Below are 15,620 nucleotides of genomic sequence, written 5' to 3' on the forward strand. Positions count from 1 at the left end.
GTTGGAAGGGCAAAAATAATCTCATTTTCCATCAGCTGCATTGTTCTAAATTCAAATTTACCTTGACATTGACTTTGATTTGTTTGCCATGGAAATTTTCCACTTTGTAGGAAGCTGTCAAAATACAAAAAAGTACACCCAGATATGAGATTTAGAAACCTGTTTCTCTCTCTTGTTAATTATCTCTCTGCTTAAAAAAAATCTCTCTACTTCTCAGCAACAAAATAAATTTATCCTACAATCTTCATTTTTCCAATCATTTTTTGACACTGTCAAAAATAAACAGGATTTCTCTGTTTTACGCTCTTTCTCTCTTTAGCTACCTATCTATATATAATATATATTTATTCTTTCTTTTTATTTCATTATTGCAATCATATTGCAGTTGATTTTGGAGTCTGACCAGCAGAAATACATAAATTTTTCTATGCCTTCGACTGAGTTCCTAATTGATATTTCTTCAACTCTTTTGAAAGCAGCTATTTTGGCATCTACAAAAGACTTGGTGTCATCTGAGTTGTAGAAAATATATTTTAATCTTTCACAGCAGTGTTGTTTCTAAGATTTAGCATTTGGGGTAGCAGATGGGGTGGCAAAGAAGTTGCCTATAGGGGCAGTGCACTGCCTTAACCATTCTTCCGCCCGCTGCAAGAACGCATCATCTGAAACACGAAGGCTCCTGCAGTATGATGCATTACAGAGCTACATTTTATTAATTCATTAGCACCCAATCACTCATAAGGGCTAATAATATTGCAAATAAGTATTGCTTGCTCATCTTCTGCTACCCTCTGTGTGCCGCAGGTACCACTTCTACTTCCTCTTGGAAATTGCAGGGCCTGCTGAAATTTGATTAGTGTAACAAATAAACCCAGTATGAATAACCATGTGCCACATTAACTGGATACTTATGATAATGTCTTCACATTAAAATAAAAGAATTAAGGAAATAAAATAAGTATTGTTTGAAAAGTAAAGTAAAACTGAGAGTTTCCAAACTTGTGAAATCCTGTTTATTTTTGACATTGTGAAAAAATGATTGGAAAAATGAAGATTGTAAGATAAATTTAGATTTTGCCATTGCTTTTTCTGCAGCCACTCTGTGAAATTTGAAAGGTAGTATTAATTGGATTAAATAGTTAAAATCTTCTTACTTTTGCTTCCATTTCCCTATTTTCATCTGATGTTAGAGGACAGTTAATTTCTACAGAATATCTCCAAATTCAAGAAACACTCCAGAAAAATCTTTTCCATATTTGAAAAAATAGTCTCTTGTCTGTTCCTTACACAGGGCTGGTTCAGTCCTGGACAGGTATTTGTGCTAGATGAATATTGTGCCCGTAACGGAGTCAGAGGATGTCACAGACATCTCTGTTATCTCAGCGATTTACTTGAACGTGCAGAAAATGGCGCGATGATTGACCCCACCTTGCTTCACTACAGTTTTGCATTTTGTGCATCACACGTCCATGGTAACAGGTAAGAAAATGTTCACATGCCTTCCATGTGACTGCTAAAGAAAAGCAGTCTCAAGATAGTTTTTCTGTATCCCCTCAGTTTACTGTGTGCTTGAGAGATTTCCATCAGATGACCAAATGTGATTCTATTTGTATCAAAACACATTAAAAAGATATCCCTGGTATCTTTTAATTTTGGTGGTCTGGAAGGTTCAGGTAATTAGTATTTGTGAGATATGGTCCCTGTGATAATTGCTGGGTCTTTCCTTGAGTAGCAGAAGCAAATTTGTGTCCAGACTGAATAGCATAGCATTTCAGTCTCTGTATTTATTGAGTGATTACTGTGTGCACTTGGGAAAGTGCACTACAATAGACATGATAGACACACAGTAGGTGCAATCCCTGCCCTCAAGGAACTTACATTCCATGTTTCCTTTCATGAATAGCAATCAAAATACCCTTCACTATTGAAGAATATCTGGCTTTAAATTTTGACTCTTTGCTTAAGGCATAGTCCCAATACCTCAGGTTCTAAAGGGGATCTGTGGAAAGTTTCCTTTTCGAGAAATATATACACTCTGATTACTATCTTACAGCCTTTTGGACTAGATTCCTTTTTTAAAAAAAATGCATTATATACTCTGGGTTGTCACGCTGTATTCTGCATATGTTACTGAATAAGAAAGTGTTATAAAATAATGAAGTGTTTTTGTAAACGCTCTGGTAAACATCATCATGAATTATGATACACATTGTCTGGATTTCATATTGTAAGACTGCCACCCAATTCACAGTTAGATTTATGCATCTTGTCATGGAAACAGTTTTGGATTTCTTATTTTCTTTTCAGTTCTGACTTTGCTTATGCAAGTTTGCATCCTATTTTTCTTTGCTTGTTATTATTTGGTATGGATGTGTTTGTTTCATTTTCTTTTTCATGCTTTCTCCTTTGTCTTTTTTCCCCTTTCGTTGCTGATTGCACGCTGCATGTCATACTCATACCACCCTTTCCACAAAGTCAACAAATGCACGAATTACTTGGTGGGTTACAACCAATTGCAGAAAGTGAGGGGAACAAAACTCCCTCTCCCTCTGAACTGGAGACAAAAAAGGATTCCAAAAAGGAGTCCAAAAAAAGAAAAGAGTCTAAAACCCAGATGAATCCTGAACCCAAAAGGTAAGAGTTAATAGTACAATAATGTGTGTTTGGCAGCAGATTTGGTCTTCTCCACCATATGCAAAAGCAGATCTTTGTAATCCTCCAATTTAAATGGCTACAGAGCTTTTCAAAAGGCACTTCAAAAGTCTAGCCATTGGCTTTAAAGTGGCTGGTGGAAATGCCAAATTTGAAACAGCCAAGATTTTGTGGGTTCTCAAAAGTATTTTAAAAGCCCATTCAAGCAAATGATGAAAAGAGCTGCAAGTGACTTAATTTATCTGCACTATCATCTTGTACTTTACTGTTACTCTACCAAATAACTGCTGACCATCTATCCACCCATGAAGCTTCTGAAGCATTATGCCAGAAGCAGAGTAAATAATAGAGTAATAAATAGAGCTAATTATGTGCAGGGAACATGTCTGCTAATTTCTCTTGTACTCTTCCAAGCATTTACAACAGTGCTCTGCACATAGTAAGTGCTCAGTAAATGCCATTGATTGATTAGGCAAGACCATCGCAGAATTTCATCCTACTCATGCTAAATTAATGGAAAGAGAAAAAATGCTACCTTCTAATAAAGCTTGTAATGAAAAACACAAAATCAAATTTTAATTACACATTGCTCTTTTCTGAATTGATATCTTCCTACATTCATTCAGTAGTATTTATTGAGCGCTTATTATGTGCAGAGCACTGTACTAAGCGCTTGGAATGAACAAGTCGGCAACAGATAGAGACAGTCCCTGCCCTTTGACGGGCTTAACAGTCTAATCGGGGGAGACAGACAGACAAGAACAATGGCAATAAATAGAGTCAAGGGGAAGAACATCTCGTAAAAACAGTGGCAACTAAATAGAATCAAGGCGATGTACAATTCATTAACAAAATAAATAGGGTAATGAAAATATATACAGTTGAGCAGACGAGTACAGTGCTGAGGGGATGGGAAGGGAGAGGGGGAGGAGCAGAGGGAAATGGGGGGAAAAGAGGGTTAAGCTGTGGAGAGGTGAAGGGGGGTGGTAGAGGGAGTAGAGGGAGAAGGGGAGCTCAGTCTGGGAAGGCCTCTTGGAGGAGGTGAGTTTTAAGTAGGGTTTTGAAGAGGGGAAGAGAATTAGTTTGGCGGAGGTGAGGAGGGAGGGCGTTCCAGGACCGCGGGAGGACGTGGCCCAGGGGTCGACGGCGGGATAGGTGAGACTGAGGGACGGTGAGGAGGTGGGCGGCAGAAGAGCGGAGCGTGTGGGGTGGGCAGTAGAAAGAGAGAAGGGAGGAGAGGTAGGAAGGGGCAAGGTGATGTAGAGCCTTGAAGCCTAGAGTGAGGAGTTTTTGTTTGGAGCAGAAATTGATAGGCAACCACTGGAGGTGTTTAGAAGGGGAGTGACATGCCCAGATCGTTTCTGCAGGAAGATGAGCCGGGCAGCGGAGTGAAGAATAGACTGGAGCGGGGCGAGAGAGGAGGAAGGGAGATCGGAGAGAAGGCTGACACAGTAGTCTAGCCGGGATATAACGAGAGCCCGTAGCAGTAAGGTAGCTGTTTGGGTGGAGAGGAAAGGGCGGATCTTGGCGATATTGTAAAGGTGAAACCGGCAGGTCTTGGTAACGGATAGGATGTGTGGGGTGAACGAGAGAGACAAGTCAAGGATGACACCGAGATTGCGGGCCTGAGAGACGGGAAGGATGGTCATGCCATCCACGGTGATAGGGAAGTCTGGGAGAGGACCGGGTTTGGGAGGGAAGATGAGGAGTTCAGTCTTGCTCATGTTGAGTTTTAGGTGGCGGGCCGACATCCAGGTGGAGACATCCTGGAGGCAGGAGGAGATGCGAGCCTGAAGGGAGGGGGAGAGGACAGGGGCGGAGATGTAGATCTGCGTGTCATCTGCGTAGAGATGGTAGTCAAAGCCGTGAGAGTGAATGAGTTCACCAAGGGAGTGAATGTAAATGGAGAACAGAAGAGGGCCAAGAACTGACCCTTGAGGAACTCCAACAGTTAAAGGATGGGAGGGGGAAGAGGCGCCAGCAAAGGAGACCGAGAATGACCGGCCAGAGAGATAAGAGGAGAACCAGGAGAGGACGGAGTCCGCGAAGCCAAGGTGAGATAAGGTGTGGAGGAGGAGGGGATGGTCGACAGTGTCAAAGGCAGCAGAGAGGTCAAGGAGGATTAGAATGGAGTAGGAGCCATTGGATTTGGCAAGAAGGAGGTCATGGGTGACCTTAGAGAGAGCAGTCTCGGTAGAGTGGAGGGGATGGAAGCCAGATTGGAGGGGGTCCAGGAGAGAATGGGAGTTAAGGAATTCTAAGCAGCGAATCTTACATCTTAAGTGAGTTCTGTTTTGTTAGGATTAAGTGAATTAATTACAGTATATATCTGTTTCTTCACTGAAATTGTTGACATCTTTCATCTCAAAAGACACAAAAGCCTTCTGAACAAGAAGCTGGGTAACACTTTTCAGCTGATATTATGGCCCTTGAGCTAAGGCATTTGGCCTTTTCAGAGGAAATAATAAGGTACTTTCCTTTAACAGGTTACTAGGTGTTCATGAAACTGATTTAATTCACAGGAGTTTTATATTGATTTGGAATTTTCTAGAAGTTGCCCAATTTGAGCTTCGAGGGTGAAAAGCAACTGTTAGTTTAGCTTCCTCTAAAATGAGGTTGGCTGTCAGTCAGAATATGACACTCCAGTAATGAAGGTCAAGTAAAGAGATATTTAATTCTATGTGGCTATCAATCTTTTACTTTAGCGATAGACAGTGATGGAGCTGAGGTGGGTTGTCTGTTTGTATTTTGTTTGCATAAGGTCAGACAGTGAGACAACAGTAGCTTGCAGTCAGTGTAAAAGTGCAGAGAGAGTGTGATTCAGATGTTGCAGGACAGCCTGAAGGTTAGGACTGACAGAATGACAAGCCATCAGGGAGCAGCAGTGTAGTAGCTGCTGTCCAGGGTTCTGTATCATAAATACAGGCTTGCTAGATGATCATTGTCAGTGCAGAACAGAAGCCACACAACTGCTCTTAAAAACATACCTCTAGTTTTGTTATGACTCGGTTATTTTATGCAAAATGGTCAAAGAGAATTTAGGGTGATGTTTGGGAATGCTTCTGTGTTGTCAGTAGGTAAGCTAAAGTGGATTTTCTTAAACAGAGGTAAGGGGTAGTGGGGCTTGAGGTAATATGGTATAACCCTCATCGCAGAGCATAATCATCTGCTGATTTGATGATGACCCAACAGAAACTCTGGTGAGCCCTAAGATTACAACTTTAGTGTATGTCTAAGCTAGTGGCAGGAATCATTTTTCCAATCAGTACTGTTCATGTAAATTCCATTTTTTTCCATGCATCTGCCTCTTTGAAAATCACCCATGAAATAAAGGTTTAGCCAACCTAGTGATGGAGTATGGATTCCTTTAGGACAGAAAGTAATATTCAGCCTCACATGGGAATGTCCTGAAGGCATCTGCTTACTGTTCAAATAGGCAGCCCATTAAGTAGAAAGGTGCTTGTGTCATCAGCACTACAGTTGAGGTCAGTTAACACCCACTTTGATGATGTGGCCAAGAGGCTCTAAAGACTGAATTGCTCTCGTATTTGCTCTGAGAAGTTGTGTACCTCAGAACAAGGCCTTGACCCATAGGCTTGTAGAGCAAGGTTGGAACTATTTGGCTTGTTCAGAGTGGGTAGAGAATATTTATCAGACCATTTCCTTTCCTCCCTACCAAAGCAACTCTTAAAAATAGGAGAAAAGACATGTATATTCAGCTTGTTTGGCTTTGGCATTGGTAAGAAACAAAAATGTAAATCACTAGACTTTGTCGTTTTTAAATGGGCTACTGTGATTTCCATATTTCATTTTCACCATAATATTTTTTAGGATTCTTTCTAGATGACATTTAAATTAGTATCACTTTGGTCACTATCCCACAGTGACAAGGCAATCAAACAGCTCTGATGATGGTCTATTGCATCAGTGTTCTTTGGATCCACTTATCATTGGGATTGAGAATTCTTCTCATTTACATTATTATTTAACGTTTCTTGAATGCCAGCACCATACTCTGCATATGTGCTATGCATAATGGCAGTACATTGCATCAGCAATTAACATATCCCTGGTGCCAACTATCCTGATCCACAATGAGCCTCATATATTAATAAGTGCCTTACCATATGCAACAGGGCTTGAATCCCAAATCTTTCTGGTGGGATGTCCCTCTGGGAGGAGACAGGGAGGGAAACTCATGTGTGTAGCACCCAGGCCATTTTGTGCATGTGAGTATGGATGGCTGAAAGGTATTGTACTGTAAGGGGCATCTCACATAAATGGCAGGCTAATATGAGTGGAAAAGTGCTTCTGCTCTGCCATATCTCACTGCGTAACCTTGAGTACCTCATATAATCTCTCTGTTTCTCTGTCCATATGTAAAATAGGAACAACAGCATGTCTCTCAATCAATCCCACTGAGCACTTACTGTGTGCAGAGCACTGTACTACATGCTTGGAAGAGTACAATATAACAAAATAACAGACACATTCCCTGCCCACAATGAGCTTACAGTCTAGAGAACAAGTTTACAGACTAGTCTTGTCTTAAAGCACAGGAAAGTGTCTACTCCAAGGATTCCTACATCTCAAGGGTCTTTCCTAAACCATGTCCCCCTCTCCCTTATGCCACAATTTAAAGTGAAACAGGATATCCTGTAGTCATCTTCTGAGCCGGATCTATTCAACAAATTATGAGAAAGGGGATTGTGATTTAGCCACAGTTTAACAGCCTCAGAATTATACACCCTAGTAATTGTATAATGGTGATATAAAGATATCACTGCTCAGGCAGCCATTAAAGCACTAAAAATAACTTCAGCCTCAGTATCTAAAATGTGATCTCAAAGCACTTCAGATCAGACAAAATAAAGATAGGCATAATACAAGGTTCTCCATTCCTTTGATGACCATAGTGCCCTATTTCCATTACCTTTATCCTTCCACTGCCTTCTTAGATGTCCTCATTCCTGAAAGAGTTAAGTCCTCTCTCAGTAGGGAGCTGCTCCTTTACTATCTCTATTGGATACTTCATTGCTTCAGTAGGGTACAGCCTAGTTGGTTGCTTATTACTTTATGGAGTTTGAAGATGAGCAGAACTGACCCTTTAGAAAAGTATCTTTCCCTTTCCGAACCACTACATTTGACACTGCCAATGCCAAAGACATTGATTGATCCACAGAAACTAGATTGTACATTGTAATTTCAATCCAATCTGCATTCTTTGGCTTCATATCTTACTCTTTGTGAAAATTCATTTTGATATATTTGTTTTAACAGCATGATTGACCCTGAAGGCATCAGGGTATAATGGGAAAAGGGCATGGTGGGGGAGGTGTGGCTTTCAGAATGAAGCACTGGCCTTGGGATCACAGGTCCAAATTATAATTTTTAATTAACTCAAGTTTGTACATCCAAATAAGAGAAGGGAACAAGGTTTTGTTTTTTGAAAATGTATTGTCTCCAAAGTCAAAGTTGAAGAAAAGGATTCCCTATTTGGGTAAAATTCTGGGTGGATGTTATTTTACATGAAAACAGTTAATAATATAGATGGAGTTGTGAAACAGTGGCAGTATAAGAAACAATTTTATTTAAGTATGATATTTAGAAGCACTTTCAACTTCTTCTGTCAAATGTTATACCCTTCCCATCATCCTTTAGCTATGATCCATTCATTTCAGGGGCAGGGTTGATACAAGATCAAGTGGGAATGAAAACCATTGTTTAGTAGACATTGGTTCATAGTGTTATCTGCAGATATAAAGCCATGTAGAAGAGAAATGCAAAAACTCTCTTTGGGATGGGTGTTTGAAGGCATAGGTATATATGATTTCTACTTTTATAGCTAAATCCAATCTCCCTTGTTTTGATTCTCTGTCTCCTGCTCTTTTGATGGAATTGTAATTTTTTGCTGTATGTTGACTTGTAAGGCTGTTTGCTTATGCCTTTGTATTTTACAGCCACACAATTTCTTCTTAAACTGTGATTCATTATGGAAGATTTTACCTCAGCAAACTGTGATTCCATAGTGAACAGTAGATGTAATTTTAACATTAGTTGACTAGTAAGATACATGTGCATAGTTCATAATTCATTTAGCAGCCTCACATTCTTCATAAAAATTCCTGAAAAGATGTGGAAATTGAGCCCCCAAAAAGTAATCAAATAAAAGGACCCCTTATACAATCTTTAGTGTGCTTTATATAAATGGACAAACTCTACCTCCAAAAAAGAAAAATAAAGGAAATGTTTAGACTTCAATGTTTTGGTTATTTTAATGTTTTATTTCAAAACTCAAAACTCCAAATAAAATCAATCACATCAAAAAACAAAGATAGCTATTAATTAAGCATTTTTGCTACTCCAGTCTCCAGAGAGATAAACAACAAAAATTTACATAAATAGTAAATATGAAGATGTGCAGTTTGCAATATAGTGGTTGAAATTTGACAAAAATCATCGGATGTCTTATTTGTGACATGGCTCGAGATGGGAGATTGTGAGGAGAGTAAAGATGACAGAACTGGTGCTAACCACTGTGACAACAACTTGAAAAGCAGCCGACATGACATCTTTCCTATCATGCTGCCGAAAATGTCAACTTTGTGAAGGACAGTAAGCAAATGGTTTGCCAAAAATTTGAAAGGTAGATTCAAGAGTTGCTCATTCATGTCAGATGTAATATAGTCTTCAGTTGCTTGAGAAAGGAAGTCCTTGCTATAGTGATGGGTCATTGTTGGCAGGCCCTTCCAGTCATCCAAGCTACTCCAAAAATGGCTACACTTGACCTGTAGATCATCTCAAGTTTCTAGGAGCATGATATACAAGAGCAAGTTGTTGTCATCCAGAGTGCAGTTAAAGTAGAATGAGATGTTAGGTTTGAAGCTTCCTTTAGTTTCAGCCTTTTGGCTTTTGTAATTACAGTCAAACTGAGACAAATTCCTTTATTGCAATGTCATATGAGTGTGGTGAAAAGCTGCCTCACACCTGCTTTCAGTGTGATGTCTGTATGGCTATGTGAGGATGTATGAACTTCACTGACCTAATTGAGACAATTAGCTGGATAAACCTTGAAACCCCCCTCCCAAAAAAAAAACCCAGCCAAAACACTATACCAGAATTACCCAGATAATTGAGTAAAAGTTAGATATTTTTGTTGGTTGAATTATCTGGATAATGGTTTCACATTTTCCACTGCTCTTTACTAGTTCAGACTGGACATTTTATAATACTAGTTAGTCATGGATATATTTGTACATAGCAAAGCCCCAAACACATTCATTACTTGCCATTTCAGCCTTGAATTCCACGAATAAGAATTAAGTTCAAATACCACCTTTGCTACTTAGTCATCTCTGATGATTCACTGTAAAATGGCTCCCACCCTTACATAAAGAGATGTTTAGAAAATCACTGAGCTATCAACCCCAACTTTCTCTGTGCACAGGTGTGTCCTCCCTCTACTTCAAAGGTATCATGCAGGGGCTGGGGCAGAACTGGGACAGCTGCTAGAAGCTGACAGAAATCCTTGCCATCCATACAGAAGCCACTTGAATGCAGGTTGCAGAACTGTGTTGCAAGGCACACAGTCTTTAGGGGGCTGGCTCCTTGGGAACATCAGGGGCAACCACCTCAAAATCTTTAGTTTTTCTCTGCCCATAACACTTTGGGCAGGGTAGGTAGCCATATTTAGTCTGCCCTGCCACATGGAATGAAATGGGACCACTGGTAGAGTCAAGGTGGTGGCCATTTTTCTCCTACCAGTATGAGAAAGAGGAAGAAGACACTGTCATCACTACCATATCTTGGGTCCTTCCTGCGCACCATCCTACTGCCCCATCTCCCCATGTCAGTGTTCCAAAGCTGCTGCCATGCGAGTGACCCACAGGACCAGGCAGTCACTGCCAGGACCCACAGCTGCAATGTCCTCAACTGTGACAAAAAAGTGCTCTTGCAGCCCCTGGGACACTTGTGCCACAACAGCTCTAGAAAACCAAACCCTTGCTCCATCCCTAGCAGAACCTCCAAGCCCCTCACCCACCAGATTACTTGGGGCCAATTGGGTGGAGATGATTTCAATGGACAGTTCCTCTTTCAAGACTTTAGGCAAGGTGCAAGAGAAACTACTGCCTTGCAGTCAACACAGTGGCCTCGGAGTACCAGCCCCCAGGTGGACTGGATGGAGACAAGGCAAGCTCATTTCCATGACTTCTATCATTGAAACCTGAAGACTAAAGGCGCCAAACAAAAAATGGTAAAAACATTTTTTTTTACCCAGCTGGTGGTAAGCATATGGAAATTGTTACCACAAGGCATGGGACAAAGTGAAAATACAAATATATTTAGGGAAGGTTTGGATGAATTCTTGGACCAGAGGTCCATGATACATTATTAGAGGGAAGGTTACAGCTCTTAGAGCAGAAAAATTAACTACTTTAGAAAACTTTTGAAAAGACTTAAATAAATACATGGATAAAGCTCATTGTAGGCAGGGAACTCTCTTGTATTGTACTCTCCCAAGTGCTTAGTACAAAGCTCTGCACACAGTAATCCTTTGGTAAATACCATTTATGATGATGGACCTTTGAAGTGTTATCAGAGAGAAAAGTGAAGGATTTTAGGAGGTGAATGTTTTAGCCATAAGGATATCAGAATCACTATCACACTATTCTTCTAGTCATTTTTTAATCAATCTCAGAGGAAAAATACTGGATTATTCGAACCATTAATGTGACCTAGTATGGCATTACTAATGTTCCTATGTTCTTTGGTTGTGGTTTCTGTAAAGCTTAGAAGTCAGAAATATGATGAGGCATACTTCAAAAGATAGCTTTGTCTAGTGAATGAGATTAATTCATTCACAATTTATTTTTCCAAGATTTGTTTCTTTAACTCAAAAGTATTTCTTGAGTTCCTACTGTGTACAGAACACTGTACTAAATGCTTGGCATAGTACAATAGAATGAGAAGGCATAATCCCTGCCCTTGAAGAGTTTACAATATAACCAGAAAAACAGTCACTAAAATAAATTACAGACAGGAGGAATGGTTAAGTAGATAAGTGCTTAAAATCAATCAGTGGTATTTCATTCATTCATTCAATCATATTTATTGAGTGCTTACTGTGTGCAGAGCACTGTACTGAGCACTTGGAAAGTACAATTCAGAAATAAAGAGAGGCAATCCCTGCCCACACCAGGCTGACAATCTAGAAGGGGGAAGACAGACAACAAAACCAGTAAACTGGCATCAATATAAATAAATAGAATTATAGATATATACATGTATACATAAGTGCTGTGGGGTGGGGGTGAAGAGCAAAGGGAGTGAGTTCAAGTGATGTGGAAGGGAGGGGAAGTTGAGGTAAAGGGGGAAGGGAAGGCCTCTTGGAGGAGAAGAGTCTTCAGCAGGGCTTTGAAGGGCAGAAGAGTAATTGGCTTATTTGAGGAGGGAAGGCATTCCAGGCCAGAAGTAGGATGTGGGCCAGGGGGCGATGGTGAGAAAGTGAGATTGCGGCAGTTAGAAGGTTAACACCAGAGGAGCAGAATGTGTGGGCTGGGATGTAGAAGGAGAGAAGGGAAGTGAGGTAAGAAGGCGCAAGGTGATGGAGAGCTTTGAAGCCAATAGTAAGGAGTTTTTGTTTGATATGGAGGTTGATAGGCAACCAATGGAGATTTTTGAGGAGGAGGGTGACATGCCCAGAGTGTTTCTGTAGAAAGATAATCCAGGCAGCAGAGTGAAGTATGGATTGAAGTGGGGAGAGGCAGGATACTATACTAAGTCTTGGGAAAGTACAATATAATCAAGTTGTAGGCATGATTCCTGCTCCCAAAGAGCTGACAGAACAGAGTAGGAAAGACAGACATTAAAATAAATTACAGATAGTGGAAATGGCAAAGTGTAGGGATAAGTGCTCTGGGGCTGAGGGTGGGGTGAGCATCAAGTGCTTAAGGAGTAAAAAGCTGAGTGCATAGGTGACATAGAGGGTAGATCAGGTAGGGCAAGTGAATCGGGGAAGGTCTCTTAAATAATATATGTAAATCATTATGTACAGAAGAGCTACAGGTGCATGTGTTTGCATAAGTATGTAATTGGCGCAGAAGTGCTGATGTGATAGTTGGAGATATTTGGCCTAAGAAGAAAAAATACTATTTGGGGAAGGCCTCCTAGACATGTGATTTCAGAAGCGTATATCTTTCCTCACATGTAGTACAAACAGTGATTGACTTCGAGTGTTGGAATCCATTCTCTAAAATTACAATGCCTTAAGAAACATTAACTTTGTCTGGGATTTTACTCCTCTTTAAACATCTAAATCTTGACATATGCTTTAAAATAACTACTTTTTCCACCCAGAATCTGTGTCAGTTTTTGACCACAAACTATTTTTATACTGAAACTTAGTAACTTGAGCACTGTTCTAAAAACACAGATTGAAAGTAAATAAAAATTTTAAGAACACTCGGCTGTTTAAACGGGTCATTATGTAAAAGTACCTTTTCTGACAGAAAGGGAAAAAATAAGCAAAAAAATGTGTCTACCAACTCTCTTATATTTTTATACTGTACTATCCCAAGCACTGAATATAGTGCTCTGAACACAGTAAGACAGTTAAGTGCTCAATAAATAGGATGAATTGATGGATTGTTTGAAATGACTTTCTAAATAAAATTTGAGATTTGTTTTGACATTTGGAGAAGAGGGCTTCTTCCTGGGTTAGAGACACCAAAACCTTTATAGTTACTATTTTAGTTTGATTCTTCTGAGGCCAGGAAAAACTGACATACAGATTTGAAACCTTTTTGTTCATTGTTTCTAATGTAGGGTATTTTAATTCTTTTAAGGGAAATAAAGGGAAGCAACCTGAAAGAAGGTTCGTTACAAATACATTACTACATTTCCTAGACCTTGTATATTCATTTTGGCCTAAGAGTAAGGATTTACACATTTTAGATGATCATTTTAGGACAAATTACGTTTCAGAACTGGAAAATGTTCCAATATGGGTTTCATGGAACTCACTATCTAAACAGTGTCAACAGTTGAAGAGAATAATTTTGTGTTGTGGGAGACTGATTAAAATGGTGAATGGGTTCAATTACCCTTCCTTACTCATAGTGGGGATTAGATTTGCTGAAGATTTTCAAATCATCTTCATATTTTAAAACTGAAAAATTCATTAAGAATAGACCACATGCTTGCTAGAACTCTGCCACCTTGAAAGCATGGCAAAATAGCAAGAAAGCTCTGTGTACTCACTTGTTTATTGTGCCAAAAGGAAAAAATGAAGTATATGGCACACACGCAGTTTGGATGAACTTTTTCAAAATACTAATAGGTCAAGACTTGGAAATAGTATCACTGAAATACTTATTCTCAGGATCTTTTCCAGGTATTACATGAATAGGTACTATATTAGATTCATTTGATCACCTGTGGAGACTAAGTAGAAGAGTGCAGCCCTTTGAAAAGCAGTTAGTATGAGCATGTCATGGTTAATGGTCCTTTATGTTTTGGAGGGCTTGTTTATTCATGCCACAAGTTGATTCAGGACCATTTCCTTGCATATTTATACATGTAGACAAATGTGATGTCACCAAATGTACAAAGTCATGACATTTACAAATTCCATTTTTAACAGTAAGTTATTAAATTTGGGTCCTTGAAAACATTTTAAAAACTTAGTTTTTTTTTTACATCCATCCATGTTTTAGTGACTTACTCATAGAAGATGTTTTTAGACAATGGAATTCTAAAATTTTCAGATATTTTACAGCTATATAGTTGACTTCCCAGTATCATAAGATGACATTGTGTCATTTCATGGATTTTTTTTCCTTCAGGCCTGATGGAATAGGAACTGTAACCATTGAAGAAAAGGAACGTTTTGAAGAAATCAAAGAGAGACTCCGGGTGCTGCTGGAGAATCAGATTACACATTTTAGGTAACAATAATAAAGATAATAATAATAATATTCATTAAGCACTTATGATGTGTCTATCAATAAGTGTCTAGCACTGTCCTAAGCACTGGGGTAGAAGGACAAGACTCACACTTTTGCTTTAGCAGGGTAACACCTTCCATTTCCAGAGTCACCATCTCTGAGAGACAGCCCACCCTGAAAACCCAAAAGCTATGCATGTAATGAATAATTGGAAATGATTGAATGAATAACAGGGTGAAATTAAAACCATCAAAAGTAACAGTTTAGGGTTTTAGCTGATACTCAGGAGATTTTGATTTTTTTTTAACTCATCTTTCTAACAGTAAATTTAAAAAAGTTTCCACAGATAATGCTAACCTATTCATTTCTTATGATAAGTCTTTCCATCTTTGTTGATTGAATACAGTCATTTCTGCCATAAGAAATGTTTTTGCTATGTGTTTGAGTAGCATGCTCTGGAGGAATTGGGGAATGTTCTTCCAACAATGAACATCTATCTGGATAGAACATGATGCTATGTTGGAAAAAATTATTTAGTTGGTGGGTGGGTGTCAAGTCATAAATACTATGATGGAATGTCTCCTTAATGCAAGGTTTTCTTCAGGATCACAACTATGGTGCTATAAGAGAACTAACTATATTAATTAACAATTAATTAATGCCAATAACAATTAATTAATTGTTAATTAAACAATAACAATTAATTAACCCATTGGAGACAGACTTTCCTTTCATTCAGTCATATTTATTGAGCACATACTGTGTGCAGACCATTGTACTAAGCACTTGGGAGAGTACAACATAATAAACAGAAACATTCCCTGTCCACAACGAGCTTACAGTCTAGTGGCCTGTATATAAAGGACTCAAATTACCATTAATTTGGATTACCCTTATACTCCCTAAAGATGGAGAACTCCATCCATGTGTCCTGATTAGGATGGGAAAAATAGAAAATAAAGAGTCAATGCTGTAGCTACATTATGGATTTTAGTCACTAGTAGAAGCTGCCTTGAATTTCAG

The 15,620-nt window shown here is 39.2% G+C and overlaps 1 protein-coding gene across 17 annotated transcripts in view; it reads left to right on the forward strand.

Moving 5' to 3' along the window:
* CADPS (calcium dependent secretion activator) overlaps positions 1–15,620 on the forward strand; it is a 495,043-nt gene that overhangs the window by 356,897 nt on the left and 122,526 nt on the right. For 9 of the 17 annotated variants that reach the window (XM_029051421.2, XM_029051419.2, XM_029051428.2 and 6 more), the window contains 2 exons: positions 1,292–1,479; positions 14,496–14,597. In XM_029051421.2, the coding sequence (XP_028907254.1) occupies positions 1,292–1,479; positions 14,496–14,597 (290 nt within the window). Of the gene's footprint in view, positions 1–1,291; positions 1,480–2,475; positions 2,635–14,495; positions 14,598–15,620 lie in introns of all 17 variants that reach the window. The other 8 variants (XM_029051416.2, XM_029051412.2, XM_029051418.2 and 5 more) reach the window with 1 other exon arrangement.

The sequence above is a fragment of the Ornithorhynchus anatinus genome, chromosome X1 (genome assembly GCF_004115215.2).
Source record: "Ornithorhynchus anatinus isolate Pmale09 chromosome X1, mOrnAna1.pri.v4, whole genome shotgun sequence".
In the NCBI taxonomy this organism is placed as follows: domain Eukaryota; kingdom Metazoa; phylum Chordata; class Mammalia; order Monotremata; family Ornithorhynchidae; genus Ornithorhynchus; species Ornithorhynchus anatinus.